The sequence below is a fragment of the Sardina pilchardus genome, chromosome 14 (assembly GCF_963854185.1).
Source record: "Sardina pilchardus chromosome 14, fSarPil1.1, whole genome shotgun sequence".
Taxonomy (NCBI): Eukaryota; Metazoa; Chordata; class Actinopteri; order Clupeiformes; family Clupeidae; genus Sardina; species Sardina pilchardus.
In genome coordinates, this window is record NC_085007.1 from 6,308,462 (window position 1) to 6,332,849 (window position 24,388).

At 44.6% G+C, this 24,388-nt stretch overlaps 2 protein-coding genes across 2 annotated transcripts in view; both read left to right on the top strand.

Moving 5' to 3' along the window:
• Nucleotides 1-874, top strand: part of LOC134100510 (tetratricopeptide repeat protein 28-like) — a 57,356-nt gene extending 56,482 nt beyond the window's left edge. The window contains exon 24 of the mRNA XM_062553732.1: nucleotides 1-874. This exon is cut by the window's left edge and continues 1,255 nt beyond it. Coding sequence (XP_062409716.1) covers nucleotides 1-238 — 238 coding nt within the window. The 3' untranslated portion in view covers nucleotides 239-874.
• A 368-nt stretch (nucleotides 875-1,242) lies between these two features.
• On the top strand, nucleotides 1,243-19,693 carry LOC134100846 (phosphatidylinositol transfer protein beta isoform-like). Its single transcript, XM_062554300.1, has 12 exons — nucleotides 1,243-1,267; nucleotides 4,941-4,971; nucleotides 5,772-5,917; nucleotides 6,327-6,418; nucleotides 8,651-8,658; nucleotides 9,273-9,350; nucleotides 9,722-9,805; nucleotides 16,362-16,439; nucleotides 17,850-17,960; nucleotides 18,243-18,365; nucleotides 18,480-18,553; nucleotides 19,254-19,693. The coding sequence occupies exons 1-11, from the start codon at nucleotides 1,248-1,250 to the stop codon at nucleotides 18,528-18,530; spliced, it is 822 nt and encodes a 273-aa protein (XP_062410284.1). The 5' UTR covers nucleotides 1,243-1,247; the 3' UTR covers nucleotides 18,531-18,553; nucleotides 19,254-19,693.
• Nucleotides 19,694-24,388: the final 4,695 nt, after the last annotated feature.

The following is a 24,388-nucleotide window of genomic DNA, read 5'->3' on the forward strand; positions in this document are numbered from 1 at the left end:
CCCGGTGCAGAGGGACGTGCTGGGTCTGCTCCACCTCTCCCCCCGACACACCCCAGCCAATCAGACACAGCAAGACACCAAAAACCCCTCCTCCTCCACCAATGGGAAGCTCCACGCGCAAAAAAAAGACACGCCCTCTAGTGGCAGCAGTCCCGCACCGCAGTCGATCAGACTGCCCTCTGGGAACGGATACAAGTTCCTGTCGCCAGGACGATTCTTCCCCTCCTCTAAATGCTGAGGCGGCCACCGTTCTGTGGTGTCGGACCAGTGAGAGCGCCCCCTGTGGTCATGTGGAGTGCTGACACGCAGCAGCACAGCCAGCTGGAGGGATGTGGCCCAGCAATGGCTCTGATCTGGCCCGGATCTGCATCCTGAGGGCCGGATGAGGACCCGATCCTTCCTGAGGTGGCTGCTGCCTGCCTGCACAGACTTCCACATGCAGAGCAGCACCTCTGCCTAACAGAATGGGGAGAGAACTATACCAGACAGCAGTTTGACAGAAAGACACTAGCTGGTTCTGTTAGACAACGCAGCCTTGTTTTACTTTTCTTTGTTTATTTTAATAAAATAAACTTTTTATTCTTGTTATTACTAGATTGTAATTGTTATTACTGTTTTTGTAAATTAAATTCACTGTTTTGCAATCAGTGTTATTATACATTTATATAAGTTAAACAAAGCAAGCCATGCACAGACTGAAAGGATCGAATGGATATTTTTGAAGCGTTGAAAAGGTACTCAATCTGACTTCAATCTGAATCTCAAGTGTGTTTGTGGACTTGAGAATGAGTCCTGCTCAGCACTGTGTCTTTTTTACCGAACAAACTTTACAAGTGTGGTCTCCCAATAAAAGACTATAACAGTAAGTTCCTAATAAAACGATGTAATAAATTCCTTTGCAGTTTTCAGTGTGTGGATTGGAAAGCCCTCCTCCAGTCTGGTCAACATGTACTGGGATATGTTGTAAGATCGTCCCACCAGTGAGTTCCTGAAAGTTTTAGCCAGTACATTCAGATCTGTAATAGACCTTTACAAGAATACACGACAACACTATAACTTAAAGTTAATTGAACTGTTCGCTATGCCCTGCATTCAACACGTAGGTGCCCTAGCACTGAAATTGTTAATGGGAAATCACTGCATGGCGAGATGAGCCAATCACGGAGCACAGTGGGCGGAAGCTGTCCGTTGTTGATAATTGGCATGACGTCAGCATCTACGCGCAGCCGCAGCCAGGCGAGGAGAAGATGGTGCTGATCAAGGAATAGTAAGTTGAAATACTCCAAATATCATTCACCTTAGCAGGTAGAACTGCCTGATAAATTATGTGTGTATGAGTTGAGACATGAAGACCTCGAATGCTATTTGTGTCTGCGTCGGTTCGTGTTTTGGACGAGCACTTTGCAGCCAGAAAGGGATGCATAGCAAGAGACCGGCTTGTCAGGGCTAGTTAGCTTAGTGGCTAAACACTGCTACTGGTGCATTGGCATACAACGAGCCGAGCTACAGCTAACGTCAGCGGTCTCAGTCGTAATGTATATCTCAGTGGCTAAGCTTCTGCTACTGTGCGAGCAAGATTAACGCAACTCCATCTGTCGAATAAATGCAGAGAGTACCACTGTTTGAGCTGATTTTTCAGCGATCATATGCATAAGAGCTATCTGACATGCATAAGAGCTATCTAACACTGTGCCATTCTGTTGGCTTTATGATTCAATATCGGTGATATGCACTGCTTCCAACCCAGCAACTCAAGTTAGCTTCTTACTGTTAGCTGATTAAAGTGAAGTGAATATTTGTATCAGTCAATATGATCTGCGTGTGAACCATTATTCTGGAATAAAACGGGAATGTAGTGAACGTTTGTTAAGTGATCCGATGAGGCGCCATAGTTTCGGATCAGGTCCTCAGCTTAATCCAGGTCAATAGGTGTTAAAGTGTATTCTGTGGGAGCTAAATTAAGTCCGTGTGCAATAGTTAACTTTACCTGTGTGTGTAGCTACCGTTAGTTTCGTTAAACCACACACTATATAGCCATGCATGCAATGGGTCTTTTGGTAAATACTGAACATCGACATTATTCCAACGCAGGCAGGGAACAACATGTATCGTTGTGCGCAGGGGTGTGAGTGATGTTAAACGTGATCAACTCTTAAGCTAATTACGGGCACTCCGCTCCCGTTAGCTGGTGGATATATTTAGCTGTGCAGTGCTCAGTAAGTGCGCTTTTCTGATGCTTTCGTCCCAGGCTTACCCTTGCCTGACACGAATCAATGGACACGATACCTTGACTGATACAGTCGGTCCCTTGTGATTGCCCTCGTGATTGTAACCTGTATTGCTGATGTGAGGTGTCCTGCTGTCATCTGACGCACCTGTCATTTATAGCCTATAGATGCAAGATATGGCAACCTGTTGTTGCTCTTGTCTCCTCTTTAATGTGCAACTCGGGGACACAGAATTCTAACAATCCTGAGCACAACGTTACAATATAATGACGTATATTAATCTAGCAGCGTTGACTGGCCATGGTCCTTGAAAGGAGTATGAGGACATCAGAGTAGGCAGTAGGCTAAGCAGTGGCTCTCACCTGCGCCTGTTTCAAAATCATGTGATTTCTGTGCTGTGCACCTGGCGGTTTAGGATCCTCTCCTGTCCCTGACTGGATGCTGTTAGGAGGTCGTGAAGCAGCACTGCTGCCAACTCCCTCCACAGGTCTTACCTCGGGTTATGTCATAGGTCCACAAAGCCTCTTCTCAGTAGTGTTTCAGCAAGGCCTTGAGTATCTAGGAAAGCCACACTGACTACCTCTGCCCAGTGTGTGTGTGTGTATGTACACTACTCTAAAAGTAGGGATATCTGGCTTTCAGATGAAATTTATGGAAAATGTAAAAGGTAAAAGCTACAGTGCTATTATATCATGAAAGTAGGGCATTTATGTAAAATCATGAAATGGTGACTTTCTCATCTCAAACGATTGAAACAATTGAACAACAACAAATTTCACCTGAAAGTCGAATATCCCTGACTTTTTGTATTGTGTTGAGATGTGTGGGTGGGTGTCTCTCCAACCTCCAGTCTAGTCTGTCTAATGGTCGGCTCTAACAAGCCCACCCAGAGAGGTCCCGTTTGAGGTGTTTTAAGGACAGAGAAGCCAGAGTGCTGCAAAGTTGCCTTGAGTGGCTGCAGTAGGGCCAAGGTGGGAATGATATGCAGCTGACTGTAAAGGTCAGGTGACAGTAAGAGAAGCGTGATGCACTCAGGTGACTTCAGCATCTGTAGTAGTGCTCAAGTGATCATTGTACTACACAGTGAGTTACCTGTGATGCAGGTAATTGGTGCACAGGTGTTTTCTGGTGCAGGTGACTGAAGCACATGACTGTGCTCTGGTGATAGTAAGGTGAGCGTGACGCACACAGGTGACTTCTGCGTCTAACAATGCTCAAGTGATCATCATACCTGATGCAGGTAACTCGTGCTCTGCTGGTTGCTGGAGCAGGTGACTCATATGCTGATTCACACTTAGAGAGCAGGTGTGCACATCCAGAGGCTAACAGGTGCCGGAATCCAAAAAGTAAAAGCACAAGATGAACAAAGCTCGGTCGGTCCGCACACTGAACTCCACGTATAGGGTTTTTAATCAGTAACGTTTCGGGTGCACACTGCACACCCTTCTTCAGACTTCACACAAATAGTGGCCACATGCAAGCCAAGCGATTCTGATTTGAGGTGGACAATATGACAGTGTTTCTTATCATTTTTTTGTCGTAATAAGTGAGGATGTGAAACATATTCAACACTTGAGCTGTTTTTTGCTCCAGACTGGAGTTGTGACCCATGCAAACACAAACATTGTCCCAAAAAAGTGATCCATGAAAGTGAAACTTAATCCTGACCTTTCATAAAGGCTAAATGTTACCAATTAAGTAGGTTAAAGAGGCAAAAAGTTCTCATCAACAATTAGCAGGCCTATGGCACAGATGATACTACTTTAAATGGCACAGCTCCAATTTGAATATGCTGCATCAGGTCACTGTAGCACGCAGGTGTCTGAAGCACTGTAGTGGCACAATCCAGTCTAGTCACTTTATAACGTACATTTAAAACAACAGGCATTGACCCCACTGTTCTTTACCATTGCAATTAAAAATGATGGAGTAGAGGTCCATTTGTGTGGTGCAGGTAGGTGCAGGTGCTTGCAGGGTGCATGCGTGCCTGATACTCAGGTGTCTGGGGAGCTCAGGTGTTTGTAGGTTGTATGTGTGCCTGATACTCAGGTGTCTGTAGAGTGCATGTGTGTTTGTGGGACTTGGTGTGTGTGATACTCAGGTGTTCAGGACGCTCAGGTCAGGTGTTTGTAGGGTGCGTGTGTACCTGATAGTCAGGTGTCTGCGGTGTTCAGGTGTTTGTAGGGTGCGTGTGTACCTGATACTCAGGTGTCTGCGGTGTTCAGGGGATGGACACCGGTGTCTGGGCGTGAGCAGGAGTTGGTAGTGCTGAGGTGATGGTTCAGGATTCTGGAGCACACCTGATGAACGCAGTGTCAGTACTACGCAGGTGTCAGTGCTGCTCAGGTATTGGGGTGCAGGTGTCAGTGCTGCTCAGGTATTGGGGTGCAGGTGTCAGTGCTGCTCAGCTTTTGGTTTCTGGTGTTCAGGTGATTGTGACACTGATGTGAGGGAGGCTGTGTCTACGTTGCAGGGTTCGCCTAATGTGGTAGTGGTGCCCAGGTACTGTATCTATGGTGGTCAGTGTGCAGGGTATAGTTATGAGTGTTGTTGCCCCTCAGTAACTCACCATGTTGATAAGAGGGCATCAGCCATTACATTAAGAGGTTGTGTCTTTCTCTCTCTCCCTCTCTCTGTCTGTCTCTCTCTCTCTCTGTCTGTCTGTCTCTCTCCCTCTCTCTCCCTCTCTCTCTCTCTCTCTCTCCTTCTCAGCCGTGTGGTAATGCCATGCTCAGTTGATGAGGTAAGAATCTGTGTGTGTGTGTGTGTGTGTGTGTGTGTGTGTGTGTGTGTGTGTGTGTGTGTGTGTGTGTGTGTGTGTGTGTGTGTGTGTGTGTGTCTGTGTGTCTGTGTGTCTGTGTGTCTGTGTGTCTGTGTGTCTGTGTCTGTGTCTGTGTCTGTGTCTGTGTGTGTGTGTGTGTGTGTGTATGTGGATTTTGGCTAACACTTTACTGTTGAGTCCAGAACACATTCATAGCAGTGGTTATAAACTACAGAGCGACGACATCTTGTCAAAATTGCAAATCAGCATTGCCGTTCTTGTTCCAGACCTCATCATGTCACATCTCAGTCAATGGGCTACTTCAGTGCTTAAAAGCCAGAACATGGTCAAGCAAATCATTTTTGTTTCATAAACAAAATTGTTGTAACCTTTGTAGATGATTTCTCATCTTTTGCTATTGGGAATGTCCGACCGTTCCAGATTACACAAATATGGGTCTTATGAGACTTCATAAGATATTCATTACATATTTACAAAGGCTCGAGGTTACGGAAATGCTGCTTTACGATTGTTGGACTTTTATATTGACAAGTTGTCTCCACATTCATGACACAGTTATGAATGCTTCATGTGCAGTGTATGACCGCTGCTATGAATGTGTTATGAACTCACCTGTCAAGTACAGTGTTACTGGATTTTCTTCTGTATGTGTGTTGGTGAACAGAGCCTGTGTGTGTTTATGATATACAGAGTTCCATTACATACACTCATGCTCTTTAATGTATGTGTGTGTGTGTGTGTGTGTGTGTGTTTGTGAGCAGTACCAGGTTGGTCAGCTGTACTCTGTGGCAGAAGCCAGTAAGAATGAAACAGGAGGAGGGGAGGGCATCGAGGTGTTGACCAACGAATCCTACGAGAAAGAGGGAGAGAAAGGACAATACACACACAAGATCTACCACCTCAAGAGGTACACACACACACACACACACACACACACACACACACACACACACACACACACACACACACTCACACAATCCACCACCTCAAGAGGCACACACACACACACACTCACACAATCTACCACCTCAAGAGGCACACACACGCACACACACACACGATCTACCACCTCAAGAGGTACACACAGACGATCTGCCATCTCAAGACACACACACACACACACACACACACTCTAGATGTATCACACACACACACACACACACACACACATGCACACTCTAGATGTATCACACACACACACACACACACACACACACACACACACACACATACTCAAGAGCCTCATGCGAACACACTAAGTAATTCACCAACATGCAATATGTTTATTGCTAAGTCGTGCGTGCGTGTGTGTTTAGTAAAGTGCCAGGGTTTCTGAGGATGATTGCACCAGAAGGAGCCTTGGTGTTTCACGAGAAAGCTTGGAACGCCTACCCCTACTGCAGAACCGGTGAGTATGTGCACACACACACACACACACACACACACACACACACACACACACACACACACACACACACACTTTATACTTTGACTCTCAAATTCTCACTTATTACTCAATTACTTTTAGTGAAACCTTTCGTTCCTTTTCACCAAAGCGAATAAAAAGAAATGCTGGAGACGAGATTGAGAGACTTCAGCATTTCAGGACGCTTTATCCTCCTGCCGAGCACCATTTCCATAATCCATTATGGAAATTATGGAATTAATGGCTGACAATGACTTGGCTGAACACCCTTGGCTTTATTTGTGCAAACCTCTTGAATGAGTACAAACGAAGAACTGTCTTCACCGCCTGCTAAGGCACTATACAATCTCCTCTTTCAAGAATTTGCCTTACAATTCAAAGAAATATTAACAGACATACAGACGTTATACAGTTAAGGAGTATGTGTTTTTATCCAAGTTTGTACTAGACTTAAACGTGCAGCTAAATTACAAATACTGTACATTTAAAATGAAATAATTGTTCTCTAGTGCTGTTATGGTCATGTCAATTCCAACCCACTCAAGCTTCAAACTCTGAATGATTTAGGCATAGCAAAAGAATACTGTGTATAGTGTTGCTTTAATGCATTCCAGAGCATTGGTTGGTGAGGCAAGCTGCTTCTGACCCTTTGTGCTTGGCTTTTATCCCTCTCCCTCATGTTGCCACTCATTTCTATAACTCAGAATAGAAGGAAGAGCCCATATCTCCTTCACCAAAGTTGGTCAAACATAGGGTGCCTCTCATGTAAAGTTTATACGTCCTCCCTCGCTCCTCGGGCCTCGATCCTCACTGATCTACATAAAGAAAGATAGTTATTTCTATAACTCCGAATAGAAGGAAGAGCCCATATCTCCTTCACCAAAGTTGGTCAAACATAGGGTGCCTCTCATGTAAAGTTTATGCGTCCTCCCTCGCTCCTCGGGCCTCGATCCTCACTGATCTACATAAAGAAAGATAGACGAAGGGATAGACTATCGTTGTTGCCGCCCCATCATTCTTTATGTAGATCAGTGAGGATCGAGGCCCGAGGAGCGAGGGAGGACGTATAAACTTTACATGAGAGGCACCTATAGTTGTCCATCTCTGTCTTTCCTCTGACCGCTATCCTTGCTGGACAGACACTCTTTATTGGTTACTCATCTTTGTGTCGCCAAGTCTTACCTGTGTGTTGGCTAATTTTAGCCCTGCTGTTTCACCAACCAGGCTTCAGTTTTCTGTCATATAATAAAGACACTACATTGGCCCAATCCCAAAGTGAGCCCTGAGGACTAAGGACTAAAGACTCACAGACTTAACTGATCTCAGGTGCTAAGTGAGTGAGTGTGTGAGGCCACATGGGCTCAGATAGGCATTGGGGTATTGGGATTGGGACAGCACTTCACGAGATCACATGTACCTTGGCGATGTTTGATAACAAAGACGCTGCTGACATTTGCACCATGCACGTGTGTCGTGCTGTTGTTTACCTTTGTCATTTTTCTATGATCTCCGCGGTAAACGTCATAACACTTTGAACTGAAGGTAATTCCCTTAGGTGAAGTTTGCACAGATGCAGACTCACAGGAAGGTGCTCGGTATATGTGTACTCAAACCTGTACTCACGCCCATTGAAATTCGACTTTGGGACAGCCCGAAGCCCTTACAAATTTCGCGAGAATGCGCACCAAAGTCTGTGAGTCCGGACATTGGGATTGGGCCATAATTTTATAACCACTTGGTCTTCGCTAATTGCTTTCAGTGTTTTGTGCTTATGATCTTTCTGATGCACAGAGGTCAGACGCTGTTTAGAGATTGGTTTGTCTAGAGTGGCATTGGTATTTTCACCTGAAGTCAGTTGAGTTCTGATGTGAACATGATGAAAGGACATTAGAACCATAATCCATCAAGGTACTTTTACTTAGATAGATAGATAGATAGAGAGATAGATACTTTATTGATCCACAAGGGGAAATTCAAGTTCTTCTTCTTCTAATACTTAAGTACATATGCGGGCAAATACTTTTAGACTTCTACTGAAATGGAAGTTGAAAGTGAATGCTTCCACTTTTGCTGGAGAACTATTTTGCACAAGGTATCTATACTTTCACTCAAGCACTTAGGCCACCACTGATTGGTTGCATCATTCACTTTGGCACAAACTGATGGGGTTTTTTTTTTGTCTTTTTTTATGGCATGTGCTCTTCATGTGTGCAGTAATCACGGTGAGTACAGCTGTAGTGGATCTGTTAGTATGTGTTTACTAGTGTGTGTGTGTGTGTGTGTGTGTGTGTGTGTGTGTGTGTGTGTGTGTGTGTGTGTGTGTGTGTGTGTGTGTGTGTGTGTGTGTCTTTTCTTCCTTTCAACTCTTTCTTCAATTTGGCACAAATGACTTGGCAGTTCCACCATTACCATTAATAACCACCAGTTGCAAATGGACATACAAAACCATATTGTTTGGCATCAGAAAGTGGGAATTTTGTGTCGTTTTTGTCGTTGGTGACAAAAGCTCTCATTGTTTATTCTAAGAACTCCGTTGCCATGACCACCATTGAGCAAGGAAGATGAAACATTCGAATGACTGAAAAAAATGTGTCCTTTGGTGTATAAAGACTCCTTTTGTGAATATTTTGTCCAAAATTCGGACTTAGTCCGATTCCTATCCTGTTGATATGGTGTGAAGGGACCTCTTGTCTATTAGATGCTGAGAGGCCAGTCCCACAGGACACCATGTGGGCTGATGGTGAACTGCATCCGTGTCAAAGCAGATCAGCTGATTAGATGTCTGATGATGCTGTATTGACATTGACCACTCTGTCCTGTATCTGAATCTTGCCAGAACGAGTACATGAAAGACGACTTCCTTATCAAGATCGAGACGTGGCACAAAGCTGATGACATGGGGCACCAAGAGAATGTGAGTACAGTGTGTGTGTGTTTAATGTGAGTAGTGTGTGTGTGTGTGTGTTTAATGTGAGTACAGTGTGTGTGTGTGTGTGTGTGTGTGTGTGTGTGTGTGTGTGTGTGTGTGTGTTTAATGTGAGTACAGTGTGTGTGTGTGTGTTTTAAGAGAATGTGAGTACAGTGTGTGTGTGTGTGTGTGTGTGTGTGTGTGTGTGTGTGTGTGTGTGTGTGTTTTATGTGAGTACAGTGTGTGTGTGTGTGTGTGTGTGTGTTTTAATGTGAGTACAGTGTGATTGTGTGTGTTTCAAGGAACAGAGAGAGTGTGTGTGTGCATGCGTGCTCGTGCGTGCATTTGTATAATCTTGGTGTGATGTCTGCTCACAGGTCCATCAACTGGACGAAGAAACATGGAAGACAGTAGATGTGGTGCCAATTGACATTGGAGACAAGACACAAGTAGAACATGCGGTGAGCCGAGCCCATCTCTCTCACCTCTCAACTCCGACCTCTCACCTTTGCCCTCTGCCTAGTTGCCTATACCCAGAGCCATGTATAATCTCTTGCTTTATCTTATTATGTTTTCCTTAAGGTGCTCCCTTGACCCTCTCACCACCCTCCTCTCTAGTTACCCTCTTAGCCCATCACCTGTTACCCCTCCCCCATCACCTCTTACCCCATCACCTGTTACCCTTCAGTAGGGGTGCAACGGATCATCATTGATCCGTGATCCGTTCGGATCAGTATATTCGGTTCGGCACACACATGATCCGCGGATTGATTTATAATAATTATTAATAATAATGTCCGTGTGTTCTTTTGAAGTAACATGCGTGTCCACAAGGCATGCTTCTAGTCCCTCTCTACAGAGCCGTAGGCTCTGCTCCCCTAGCCTGCCTGCGCGTCTTTTCTGCTCTCACACGCGTTATTAGCGGTCATGCCATAACCAGCAATACATGGCTGCTAGTTTAAGTGCTGATGTGGCTGCACAGCAGCAACACAATAATAGCCTAATATCAAGTTCGTTTGTGCACATTTACCTCTCTCAAGTTTGTTGCGCACCTACCTATGCTATGATATTTAGGTAATTTAGGCTTAGCCTACTGTTGGGTTCAATGTCAGCAATAAGCTATGCAACCTTGGCTAACTTGTACATCTGGAGATAGCTTGTGCTCACTAAAATCATAAAGGAGCATTGCAAGACACTCATCTCTTTTATGATCCCAGAAAGATTTTCTTCGACTTGTTAGTTTTATTAACATGTATTTTATCTAATGAAATATCCTTGTCATCATGCACTATATCCAACTTATTTTCTCAAGAATAAAACCGTGAGAGACTGAAGCCTAATTACCCTCACGTATTTCTTAAAGCGACAGGGACTCAATTACACACACCTCCTATGCGCACTCCTACACACCACATTAAAGATAGCTAAATCAGTACACAAATGACTAAACATTTGTAGCTACTAGTAATTATGCAGATTGTGTGTGGAGGGTCAAGCAGAATCTTGGATGGCCACTGGTGTGAATGATCACACAATATTCAATATAAGGTGATTAAACACCAAATCAACTAAAATTGTAAAAAAGCATCGAAAAAGTCATTCTTGACTTAGTATCGGTATCGAAACAATAACTTTGGTATCGTGACAACACTAGCCTACTTTAAACACATGCTGAAAGTGCTTGAGCCACGTTACAACATCCCGTCAAAGACAAAACTATGTTTATTTGTCTTGTCTTGTCTTTTTTTTTTTTTTTTTTTTGCTGATCCGAAAAATGATCCGTGACTCTTGATCCGAGGAACGATCCGAACCGTGACTTTTTTCGATCCGTTGCACCCCTACCCTTCAGGTCAACCCTCTCCCCAAAGATTCCGGAATACTAACCAGGACAGAGTAGAATAAGTTATCCCCATGGGAGCTAAATCCAGATGGATCCGGTCTCATTATGTGCCCCCCACCCTGACTCTTCACCCCCTTGCAAACTGGACTCTTACCCGCTGACACTGCAGGGTAACCATAGAAACATGCCCTGGTGGTAGGTTAGTCTCACTGCAAGTCCTAAATGGAACCTTTTCAGCCACCACACTGTGATATGGCTCATTGGCTGTGGAAATGGAATAGTCCTGAATGAATCTGTGGTCATCAATGACTTCCACACTGAAAGAGGGGCTGAGACGGTAACCTTGCCCTCTCCTTCCCTGCCCTGCTACGGGTGAACTGTGAACTTTGTGAGGTTGTGTGTGTGTTTCAGACATGAGGCTAATCTCTGCTTTAAGACATGACACACCAGAGGTTTAGAGGGAAGAGGATCACACCATCTACAGTACAGAATTTCTTTGTCTCTGCTGAATTTCTGTGTGCTTGGGTGTGTGAATGCGTGCATGCATGCGTTTACACCTGATAGACCACTTATAGAAATATCAAAAGCATATATTTTAAAGTAATGTGTACAATACTTGCAAAAAAACAATGCAAACCTCACCTAACCAGTGCACAACACAGTCTTGAAAGGGTTTGTGACTGTTGTGGCTGTAAGTGACCTACTCTTATAGGAAATCTCAGGTAGTATGGCTGACCATTGCGATGAATTTTTGTGAATCGTGAAAAACACATAATTGCAAAATCCTGCAAAGGTTCACAATTGTGCAAGGAGCTGAAAGTGTGGATCCTCAGCTGGATGGTTCGGCCTAGTGTACACAAAGCGGTCTTCTCTTCTACAGGACACTTCGGGCAACTCTCACGTCCTCTTTTGTATAATTTATTTATTTATTTATTTATTTTTAAGAAAAACCCATTTCTGCACATTTAAAACATGGACAAAAGGGATTAAAAGGGCAGATAGAGCATAATCTGGGTGATTTGGCTGGACTGAGTGGTGTCCACTCCACTGCATGGAGGTATTATATAGAGCTGGAGAACGGGAGGAAATGCCCCTCCCCCATTCTACGCTCGCTACCAGAAACATTCTAAATTCTAAACCGCAACCATCTTTTTCAAAATGGCGTACTTATTTCCGTTTGTTTAGGTATGGTGCAATAACAAAAAGGTAAAAGAATGATCTAGTGAGTGCAGTTCTTTTGCACTTTAGTACTTATTTCCGCCACATCTACTGTAGATTTAGCGAGGTCAGGTGCCGCGTCATAGATGGAGCCACTGCAGAGCACAGGGGTGTGTTGCCGGTGTGGATTGGTGGTTGAGCTGTTGATTTCCTTCTAGAAGGTTCAGCCAATCCACACGGATGCCATGATTGGTGGCACCTAATTGTCTTGATTGTGAAAAGGGAACCAGACGTGAGCACACGCTGGGCGCCACTTTTAAAGATGGTAGAAGCCTGCTGGGCTGTTAAGTTAACTGGCTAAGGCTTGCCCTCCAAATCCTCACCCCCTGGTTTCATCAGAGAGGGTTAAAGCGGAGCGAGTGGCGCAAACGTTCGATCATTTCCACGTTCTGTCTTCGCAAAGGGGAGGGGGGCTAAATCCCCCTTTAAGCAGACCTGCTAACATTCGAACTGAACTGCTTGCCAATCTGACAGAGATCGATATCCCACTATGACGTCTTTGCGACACGCCTCTTTAAGCAGACAGGAACTGTTCGAATTTTGCTTCCATAGAGATGCATTATGTTGCTCTATCTTGTCAGTGTGAAGGATCTTTGGTTTCATGTCAATCATGGTGGACGAAATGTGATGCGTTTGACCACCGATACTCATAAAGAGGGAACTAGGAACGAGGGAGAAGCAAAGGAGGCAGCACCCTGTTGTTCCATGTCATATTAATTAATTAATTAATTAATTAATTAATATATATACTTTTTTGATCCCGTGAGGGAAATTCAGTTCTCTGCATTTAACCCAATTTTAACCGAATTAGTGAACACACAGCACACAGTGAACACACAGTGAGGTGAATCACACAACCCAGAGCAGTGAGCTGCCTGCCCAACTAGCGGCGCTCGGGGAGCAGTGAGGGGTTAGGTGCCTTGCTCAAGGGCACTTCAGCCGTGGTGGACTGGTCGGGGATCGAACCGGCAACCCTCCGGTTACAAGCCCGAAGCCCTAACCAGTACACCACGGCTGCCCCTGGCTATGAACGGCGCTTGACTGCGACCAGTTTCATCCTGCAAGAGAACAGTGGCTCACAGCCTGCTCTAGATTACGCTGGACGAGTCTAGCGTAGGGAGGACAGTCAAGACAGTCGGCGGGGACTCTGTCTGTAATGCATTGATTGCTGTGGTCACATGAACAGCTTTTCTGCTGTTCCCATGAAGACTGGCTTAGGTGAGCCCCCACAACATGACAACTAGCCTTGTTTGTCTAAAAACAACCATGATAGCTGGCTGTTGAGTATTTTTGTCAAGGAAGATTTTTTGATGAAAGCAAAGTTTCAAGCACAGTGAAACATATTTATGTACAGGTTATTCTAATCTTGCCATTGAGATTATCTGTTTTTATTATTTATTTATTTTTATTTATTTGATGGCTGAACATCTGATTTCTCAGGATGTATCTGAAATACAGTAGTTATTATGGTATAGGAGTGAGATAAAGATATAGATATAGATATAGATATAGAAAAGGTGAGCCCTATTGTGTGTGTGTGTGTGTGTTTGTGTGTGTGCGTGTGTGTTTGTATGTGTGTGTGTGTGTGTGTGTGGGTGTGGGTGTGGGTGTGAGTGTGTGGGTAAGAAAGAGAGAGATGATGTAACCTGTAGGTGATTATGTGCTGACCGTAACATCTTTGATGTCACACCTGTGTAAATGCTGTCTTGATTCAGTGTCATGTGTCAGACTGAGGCACTCCGAGCGTTGAGGTGTTCTGTGAATGTGTGTATATGTGTGTGTTTGTATGTACGTATGTGTGTGTGTGTGTGTGTGTGTGTGTTTGTGTGTGTAATTGGATCAGTGCTCAAGCAGGGTCAATCCTCTGGCCATCTGTTCCAAGAACTGCGCTCTCCACTTTGACAGATTAAAGGTAGTCTCTGTGTGTGAGAGTATGTGTGTGTGTGTGTGTGTGTCTCTGGGAGTATATACTTAAGAATATTGGTGCATGGTTGTCGGCATGAGTTTAAAGCATCAGCGGCCATTTGGATAGTGAGTGGTCTGTGCCTGCCGGCTATTGAAAACACATACACACACACACTCACACACACACTCACACACACACACACACAAGACAGACAGACACACACACACATACAGGTTTGCCCATGGCATTAGCGGACATTAGAAAGCATTATGCATCAGAGTATCAAGGCAGGTTAATACAACTGTGTCTGCAGCCAACCAATCAGCGGAGTGGTGAGCAGTGAGTAAGTCTCTCTCCCCGACGCTTCATGTCAGACACCCTGGGAAGGTGCTACAGTAGGTTCCTAGACCAGGGGATTTCCCACAGTGGCCCAGCAGTAGCAAATTTCCCTCAGGATTAATGATGGTGTCTACCTCTCTCTATCTCTATCTCTATCTCTATCTCTATCTCTATCTCTATCTCTCTATCTCTCTATCTCTCTATCTATGTATCTATCTATCTGTCTATCTGTATCTCTCTATCTATCTGTCTATCTATCTCTCTCTATCTATCTATCTGTCTATCTCTCTATCTATCTATCTGTCTATCTATCTCTCTATCTCTCTATCTATCTATCTATCTATCTATCTCTTCAGATTGCACAGCATGACTCAAAATTAAACTGTAGTTCACAGTTGACTTGTGGCAGCCATAAACACGCTGTATGTTGTAACTGGGATCTGTAAAGGCACTCCCTCATGGTAGGTCTGTCCACAGCCAAGCTTATCCAAAGGACAACAATATGGACAGACTAGACTGCCTACCATCAATGCCACAGTTTGAAACTAGGATAAAGGACTATTTGAGTGAAACGAGGATAAAGGACTATTTGAGTGAAACTAGCATAAAGGACTATTTGAGTGAAACGAGGATAAAGGACTATTTGAGTGAAACGAGGATAAAGGACTATTTGAGTGCGAAATGCATATCCACTGTTACTGAGCGCTGCTGGTGATCATGTTGAGATGATGTGAAATTGCCAACGGTCTTTTCCTGTTTTGTGTTGTCTGTTTTTCACTATATTTTAATGTGGAACTATTACAGTATGCTGCTGTCTTGGCCAGGACTCCCTTGAATCCCTTGAAAATGAGATTTTGAATTTCAGTGGGATTATTCCTTGTAAAATGCCAATGACATGTGCTAGCATCCACACAGAGGCCAATGACATGTGCTAGCATCCACACAGAGGCCAGGGAGATGTGCTAGCATCCACACAGAGGCCAGGGAGATGTGCTAGCATCCACACAGAGGCCAGGGAGATGTGCTAGCATCCACACAGAGGCCAATGACATGTGCTAGCATCCACACAGAGGCCAGGGAGATGTGCTAGCATCCACACAGAGGCCAGGGAGATGTGCTAGCATCCACACAGAGGCCAGGGAGATGTGCTAGCATCCACACAGAGGCCAAGGAGATGTGCTAGCATCCACACAGAGGCCAATGACATGTGCTAGCATCCACACAGAGGCCAAGGAGATGTGCTAGCATCCACACAGAGGCCAATGAGATGTGCTAGCATCCACAGAGGCCAATGATATGTACTAGCAATGGACGCTAGCAGCCATTGGCTTTAGCCGCTTTGCTAGCACGCCTGTCTCCCGTGCCATTGCCGGGGCTGTGAGCTCAAGTCCAGACCAATGCAGAACAGAGTGGTCAACACAGTTAAACAATCCCTCGCAAAACAGTGATTATTTATTGGACTCCTGTACCCCTCTCTCTCTCTCTCTCTCTCTTTCTTTCTCTCTCTCTCTCTCTCTCTCTCTCTCTCTCTCTCTCTATCAAGTTTTTGTTGTCATCCCTATTAACCCATAGTTCTGTGCACAGGGCTTTAAGTATGTTTAAAAGTAGCTAAACATGTGTAGTATGTGTGTGAAGGACTATAAAACTGATCTAATGCAGTTCAACGTGATGATTGTGTGTGCAGGATGTTTAAACATAGTTTTTAATTTTACAGGACTACAAGCCTCATGAAGACCCAGCCCTCTTCGTCTCTAAAAAGACAGGCAGAGGTCTTCTCACCCCAGAATGGAAGGTGAGCACACACACACACACACACACACACACACACACACACACACACACACACACACACAAACAAACAAACATACTGCTCCTATTATTACATGTAATGCAATGTATACATGACAATACTTTTCACATAAACACACGTGTTTGCACAAACTTAAGACGAACACACTCATATGGCCACATATTAGAGATGCACCGATCGATCGGCCGCCGATTGGAATCGGCCGATTTTCACGTGATCGGCCACGACCGGCGACCGGCCGGTCAGTCTGAGACATGCCGATTTTATGCCGGTCAAATGCACTCGCACGTACTTGTAACAACATCACACTCACACAGCTGAGTTTGCAAAGTTTGATGAAGCTAGGCCAACAGTCAGGGCTGGATAAAGCGCTAATACTGAGTTTTTCTATGCAGCGAACGCTGTGCTTTGCCATATTGCGTGGAATTTACTATACTAAGCTGTCACTTCAGGTTACAGCGCTCATCAAAGCCAGTCCTTGCCGCTAATTGCGTGCCCACAGCTGAACCACAAGCGCTATCAATAAGCAGCGACATAGCACGGCAGGAATAAACATAGTTTTGCTTCGGTTTGCCAACTTATCATGTATTCTTTCACACTACTACAACAACTAAGTCCGATTTACACATTTAGAGGTTTATTTCATTACCTTTTGTCTGATCACGCCTGTATATTTCTTCTAAATTCGCCAAAAGTTAGCATTCTAACGTGTCATAAACTACCGCGACCGTGATACAAAACATATCATGCGTGGTGTCGTTGGAAAGCTCCTGCTTGACGTTATGCCATCCAAATATGGACACTTCCTTAGTATCCGCAAGCAATCGCGAAAGTTCAAAGAAGAGTGTGGACTGAGAATGTAAGTCATTTGCTGTGTTTCAAGGCTTCTCAAAATTATTTTTTTTTGTTGTCATTTTCCAACATCTCAGCCTATGTTGCACTAACTTCAGTTATCAGTATTCTGAAGATATTTACAGTTGGATATTGCATATGGATGTGAGAAGAAAATAAATAGTGTTCCTAGTGCATTTCTACATGTGTGAAATGAATGTCCCACACTGGGATTACTGCAGCTGAAGAAGACTTGAAGAAGAATCTGTCTATTCACATTTTTCTACCAGCCATTGATAAGTTGATTACATTTCTAACATGTTGTATTAAAAAAAATATAGGCTAGAAAATAACTCTTTGTTTGTGCTGTAAAGTGGTTAGAAGAAATTAAATCGGAATCGGCTAAAATCGGTATCGGCCGGTCAAACTCGATGAAAAATCGGAAATCGGAATCGGCCAAAAACTTGCAATCGGTGCATCTCTACCACATATGGCAGTGTAGTTGATCACCATGTGTGTGTGTGTGTGTGTGTGTGTGTGTGTGTGTGTGTGTGTGTGTAGACGGAGCTGGAAACCAAGCCTCAACAACCTCGGATGTGTGCCTATAAACTGGTCACGGTCAAGTTCAAGTGGTGGGGTCTGCAGAGCAAGGTGGAGCACTTCATCCATAAGGTAACTACAACCACAACTGATTGTGTGTGTGTGTCTGTGTGTGTGTGTGTGTGTGTGTGTGTGTGTGTGTGTGTGTGTGTGTGTGTGTGTGTGTGTGTGTGTGTGTGTGTGTGTGTGTATGTGTCTTATATTGTGTGTTAATGGTCTATATGTTCTGCATTGTGTGTATATGTTATATCGTGTACTGTGTATTATGTTTTATATTGTTGACGGTCTATGTCTTTACCCAGCGTCTTGTATGGTGTACTGATGGGGTGTGTGTTTCTTATGGTTTGGCCTCAGCAAGAGAAGCGGATCTTCACTAACTTCCATCGCCAGCTGTTCTGCTGGATGGACAACTGGTACGGCCTGACGATGGCCGACATCAGGAAGATGGAGGAGGAGACCCAGCGAGAGCTGGAAGAGGTACAGGCCGCCTCACATCACCTGCCATTACCCGCACAGCAGTAGCACTCCTATTAGATGTAATGTAGTTGTAGCTTGACATGAGTGTGTGTGTGTGTGTGTGTGTGTGTATAGATGCGTCAGCAGGGTTCTCTACGTGGCACGTCGGCAGCAGCAGAAGAGTAGCGCCCCCTTGTGGCGCGGGTGCAGTAAGTCTGAGAGGCTCTTACTCCTCTCATCCTCTCCTCCTCTTCTTTTCTTCTCCTCCCTTCGCCCTCCTCTCATCTGCATGCTTGTCTTTTCAGCTCCTGTTCTTCGCCTACTTCAATCAGGCAACAGGAAATCTTTGTGTCTGTCTGTGTGTGTGTGTGTGTGTGTGTGTGTGTGTGTGTGTGTGTGTGTGTGTGTGTGTGTGTGTGTGCGCGCGCCATTGACTCAACTGCTTGTGATTCTATTCTCTTCTGGCTGTGTATTTCTGTGTTTGTTTGTTTGTTTGTTTGTTGTTTGTCTCAAACATTCTCATTCATGTTTTGTTTTTTTTTCCAGTTTGTGTCCATGCAGTTATGTGCTGCCTCTCATGTTGTGGTGCATGCAGTTGTTGGCTCACTTACTAACTAGCTTACTCATTCACTCACTTCTTTCAGCTGTCATTTCTCCCGTTTTATGTTGGGTTCCTGTGGGTCGCCTATGTGATCTGGAGTCTCTTCTGTGTGTGTGTGTGTGTGTGTGTGTGTGTGTGTGTCTGTGAGAGAACTTTTCTAACCTGCATTTGCATGTTGAAATGGTGCTAATCTTTGTTTGGGTGTGTGTGAGTGTGTATGTGGTGCCTGCATTTGCTTGTTGAAACTGTGTGTGTGTTGTGTGCTAACCTCGCATCCTCTCTCTCTCTCTCTGTGTGTGTTGTCTCAGCTGAGGAAATCAGGCCAGGTACGCGGTATGAGCGCAGCCCACGAGCAGTGAGACGCACGACGGCCACCGCTGCTACCAACACACCCAAGACCAAGAAGGAGAAGCTGGCTATTGGTGTGTGTGTGTGTGTGTGTGTGTGTGTGAGAGAGAGAGTGAGCGAGCGAGAGTGCGTGCATATGTGTGTTTGTGTGTGTGTGTTTTGCTGGTCCCAGCTCTTGTAGTCTTGTCATTGTGCAGGCCTTGCAGGGGCTGTGCCATGAGTATTTTGCACTAGAAGTGATTTTAATATATTTTAAAGAGGAACAACTGATGACCACAGCTAGATGACTGAGACACATTGAATTGTTTTTATTTCTTTCTTTTATTTTGTCTGTTGATTTTGTTTTTTGCAATTTTTATGTCTTCGAATGCTATTCCTGAATGCTACGTCATCATCTCGGCGTCCGGGGGGGGGTGGGGGGGTGTGGGTTTATGGTCCAGGCCGAGCTTGGCAGACGGGGTCACTGTTAGGGTCATAGACGGGGTCGCAGACCGGGTCAGCCAGACTTAGAATACCTGATGGCCCTGCCCGGGTATTCTACACTCAAAATACCTGATAAACTTGTACATGTCTAGACAGAGAGGAATGCACTCCAAAAACGCAAAACATGAACAAGGTGCTGACCACTGGTAATAAACTTCAAGAAGAGACAAGAAGATAACGATGCAGACACAGCTATAATGTTATCCAGTAGAACATACATTGTGAGCCAGAGTTTGCAACGTTCTCTTCTTCTTTTTAAACACGTCGAGCGCCCAGTGAACGTTTACATTTCCCCGTCCTGTTGGCCCTGTGGGTGTGGTCAGGATGTAGTCAGCACTTCAGCTCTGGAACTGGCCGGCTCAGGTGCTCTACTCTAGCAGATGTCTGTGTTTTTAGGAGTTCTGTTCAAGATTGGTCCCAAATTAGCAACAATCTGCAAAATGTATTTAATTATTTATTATTTTTTTCATTCCTTCCGTCCCGGAATCTTTGTATGTATTTCACCAGTTGAGTTTAGCGCACACACACACACACACACACACACACACACACACACACACACACACACACAGTAACAGATTGTGGTTTTCCATGAAAGTGTATGCGCTCAGGGGGTGGGGTTTCTCTTGATTGACAGCTGCTGTTAAAATTTCACCACAACAATGCTGCTGATGTCACGTGATGATTACCATGACAGCCATGCCATTCCGACTAACCTGTAGCCTTGGTAACCATTGCTTTAGTAACATGGGTGTTGACCTGCAAGCCCTGTCGTAGTTGCCAGGGCAGCTGTCATGTGTAAGATCCGTCAGCTAACCACCATGCTAAGCTGCTAAGCTGCCTGCATGAGAATCTGCTTTTGTAAAACTTGCAGAATGAATGCACAACCTCTGAGAATGTCGATGTCTTCGACATACAGAGCAGTGACCTTTTGGGTCAACATCTTTTGGTACAACTCCTCCTTAGTGACCACAGGGATGTCTGTGTTTAGTTTGTGTGGGTGTGTGTGTGTGAGTGTTTGGTGTGTCAGGTTTCTTTTCCTTACTCCTTATCATGCATCCTGGGGAGGATATGACCTCAGAATGTTTTTTGGGGGTGGAGGGTACAAATACAAAGGGCAAGTTAATGGCGGTGGTAGTGTTAAAATCGTCTCTTCGGTAGGACGGGTGACTGGGGTGTTAGCATTTGAATGGTGTCCTAGTTGATACAAGTGGAAGAGTTGTGAGGGTATTTCCTGTCTCCCCTCCACTCCTCCTGTGGACTCCTCTCCTTCCATCTCCCCCTGATGGTGTTAGCGTGTTTAGGATGCAGAGCTATGCTAGGTACATCGTGTTTGTTTGTCTGTCTGTTTATTATTATTTACAGACAGATTTGGAACTGACTTGTAAATAACTTTCCCAAGAGTTGGAAAGGGATGTTGTGTCACTGCACACTGCAGGTCAATTCTTACTTCAGGACTCCTCAATGAGAAGGGCTCTTTTGCAAGGTGGTGACCTTTGAACTGTGTGGTTGAGTGTCCCCGCCCTCACCGTGTCTGTCTGGAGTGTGTGTGTGCATTGTGTGGATTAATCCCACTACAATTCACCACACACCTTGACTGTGTTCCAATTCGCATACTTCTGTACTTACAATACGTAATATCAGTGCACAAGCCAATGCACTTGTGCACTCATATTAGGTAATGCAAGTCCAGAAGTATGCAAAATACACAGCCCTTGTGTCAGGGTCTAGTCAAACTGGTGCACAGGGATGCAACACGCATAGTCTGTGTGTGTGTGTGTGTGTGTGTGTGTGTGTGTGTGTGTGAGTGTGTGTCTGTGTGTGTGTCTGTGTGTTTTGGCTCACCTCCCTGTGGTTGCTGAATGTCATGTTTAGCTGCACCAAATAAGACTGAAGATTTGTCTGGCTCAGGATGTGAGACTCACTTTTCTACACTGAATCCTTTGGCTAAGCTAAGCTAGGCTAGACTAAGCTAGGCTAGGCTAGGAGGAACGACAAAGCCAGTCAAGTCAGCTTTTTATTCTCTAATCATGATTGAGCACTTGCAAGATTTTTAAAAAAGGACAGGATGTGTTCAGATAACTTTTTCAGATGTATTGAAAATCAGGGGAAATTAGTTGTGAATGTACAATGTTATGACTTTCTGTTTATTTTTATTGTAATGTATTTGGGGCAGCATTTGAGCCGTCACTAAAAAGGTCTAGAAAAACATAAATAAATTTCAACATAAAATTAAATTCACTGAATGTTTTGGTCTTATTAATACATGTTTACAGAAATCCTCCCTGGCACATATATTATTGTGTTTACTCACCATGTTAATGAGATGAGTGGTGTCTCGTTAACCCTGTACTCGCCCGGACTCGAACCCGCGCACCTCAGCTCCTCAGATCAGTGGAGCATGCTAGCACTCTCCTCAGCGGGGTCATCCCTATGTTCCCCGGGTCCTATGTTCCCCGGTTTTCCCAAAAAGGGCCCTATGTTCCCCGGTCGCAATACATACCGGGGAACATAGGACCCTTTTTTTCTTACATTTTAGAAAGGGTCCTATGTTCCCCGCTTTTCCAAAAAAGGGTCCCATGTTCCCCAGTCTCATACAAAGTGGGGAACATAGGACCCGGGGAACATAGGACCCGGGGAACATAGGTACGCTCCCCTCCTCAGCGCAGCTACAAACCAGGGAGGTATTCAGCACAGTGAAGACAAATGGATCAAATGAATAATGCTGCTCAACGTCAAATTGTGAAGAAGTTCATCATGGAGGTCAGGCTGGGTGAACCCTGCGTGAACCCTGCGTGATCTGCCAGCGATTTGGATTTGGCCCTGCAGCTCAGGCTGGAAACCTGCACATCTACTGTATCTCTCCTGCTTCCTGTCCACATCTTCTGGGTCCAATTACAAACTAGCTTATCCAAAAAAACGCACCAGGATCGTTGGTCTAATTGGTTGAAGAACTATCCAAAAGCGTACAGTCATTTGAACTATGCCTCTTGTGCAGTAGAGATAAAGTGCAGATTGAGACACCTGTGAGATCTCTGAATAGTAGGCAAGGGACAGGAGTGAGAAACATTATTGGATGGCTGTGATGTCCCATATGGTTTAAGAACAGACCCAAATCTGCGATGAAATCGGCTTGTGCCAATTTTCAACAGCCGTTATCAGTTTGATACTCCACTGCAAATGCTGGTTGAAACTACCATGCAATGAAACCCAAACCCATATTTAAACATGATCCAGACAGTCTCTGTCTTCCCTGGACCTGAGCTCAATTAACCCTCATGTTGTCCTCAAATTTTACCGACGTTCGTTATCCTTGGGGTCAATTTGACCCCAGCTAACAAAACTCTCAAAAAATGATTGAAATTATTTTTTTTAGCCAGTTTTTTTTGTGGTAGGTACTTAACAAGAGTGTAATAACCACCATCAAAAGCCCTACAAAACAATCCCACCCCCCCACACCCCTTTATGAACCCTGGAACTCTGGCTGGCAATATGGCCAATCCAGTGTCAACAGCCCAAAGGCTGAGTTTTTGGACTTTTTCAGACCTGCCAAAATAACTTATATGTAATATGTACTTGTTTATGTAATAATGATAATAAGTACATGTTCTCATACTATTACAAAAATAATATTCATTTTGTGTCAAATTTTCATTTACCTCATGTTTCATAAAAATGAAAGGTGAGCTGGGCGCAGGTGTTTGGAGTCACATTAATTGCTTCCTGGTTTGGGCCTTTAAAAGAGTTCTCCAGACGAGGCTAGAGGTCGACCGCCGCTGCTCTCTCCCGCACCGACTTAGGATTTTGCTTTGCTTATTCATTGCACCTCATATACTGATTGCATACACTTTTATTTCTAAGTTCAACTCCACTACTGACGTTACTTAAACCTATTCTGTTCAATTCTATTTATTTAATAAATCTAATATATATATCGCTACTCCGCGTGTGCCTTTCCCTATTCTCTGTTGCTTGCTCTGAGCCAGGCATGTAACAGAATTGGGGGACCCCAAGGACAAGATGAGGGTTAAGACGGACCAAGGCAAAGTGGAAAACTGTCCTACGGTCAGACCAATCAAAACTTGAGATTATGTATGTACGTCATACTGCCCCCTCCAGGCTGAAGAGGGGACTGAGGGACCATCTAGCTTGTCATCAGCGTACAGTTCAAAAGCCAGCGATGCATCCATGGTGGTGTTGAGATGTATTAGTGCCTATGGCATGAGTAGCCTGCTTGCTCATCTAAAAAGCACAATTAATGTTGAACAGGTTTTGCAGAGCCCATCCTGGTGCTGCCATCCAGATGTGGTTTTCAGGGAAGTGATTGAATATGTCAATAAGACAATGGGTGCCTCTCATGCAGCGTTTATACGTCGCTCCTCGGGCCTCGATCCTCGATCCTTACTGATCTACATAAAGAAAGATAGAGGAAGGGATAGACTATCCCATTGTTGCCGCCCCATCATTCTTTATGTAGATCAGTGAGGATCGAGGCCCGAGGGAGGACGTATAAACGCTGCATGAGAGGCACCTAATGGCAAATTGCATGCTGCATTCATTGCAACAGCAGTAGCTGTGGCTATGGGTCTGTCATTAGCATAAGCTTAAAACC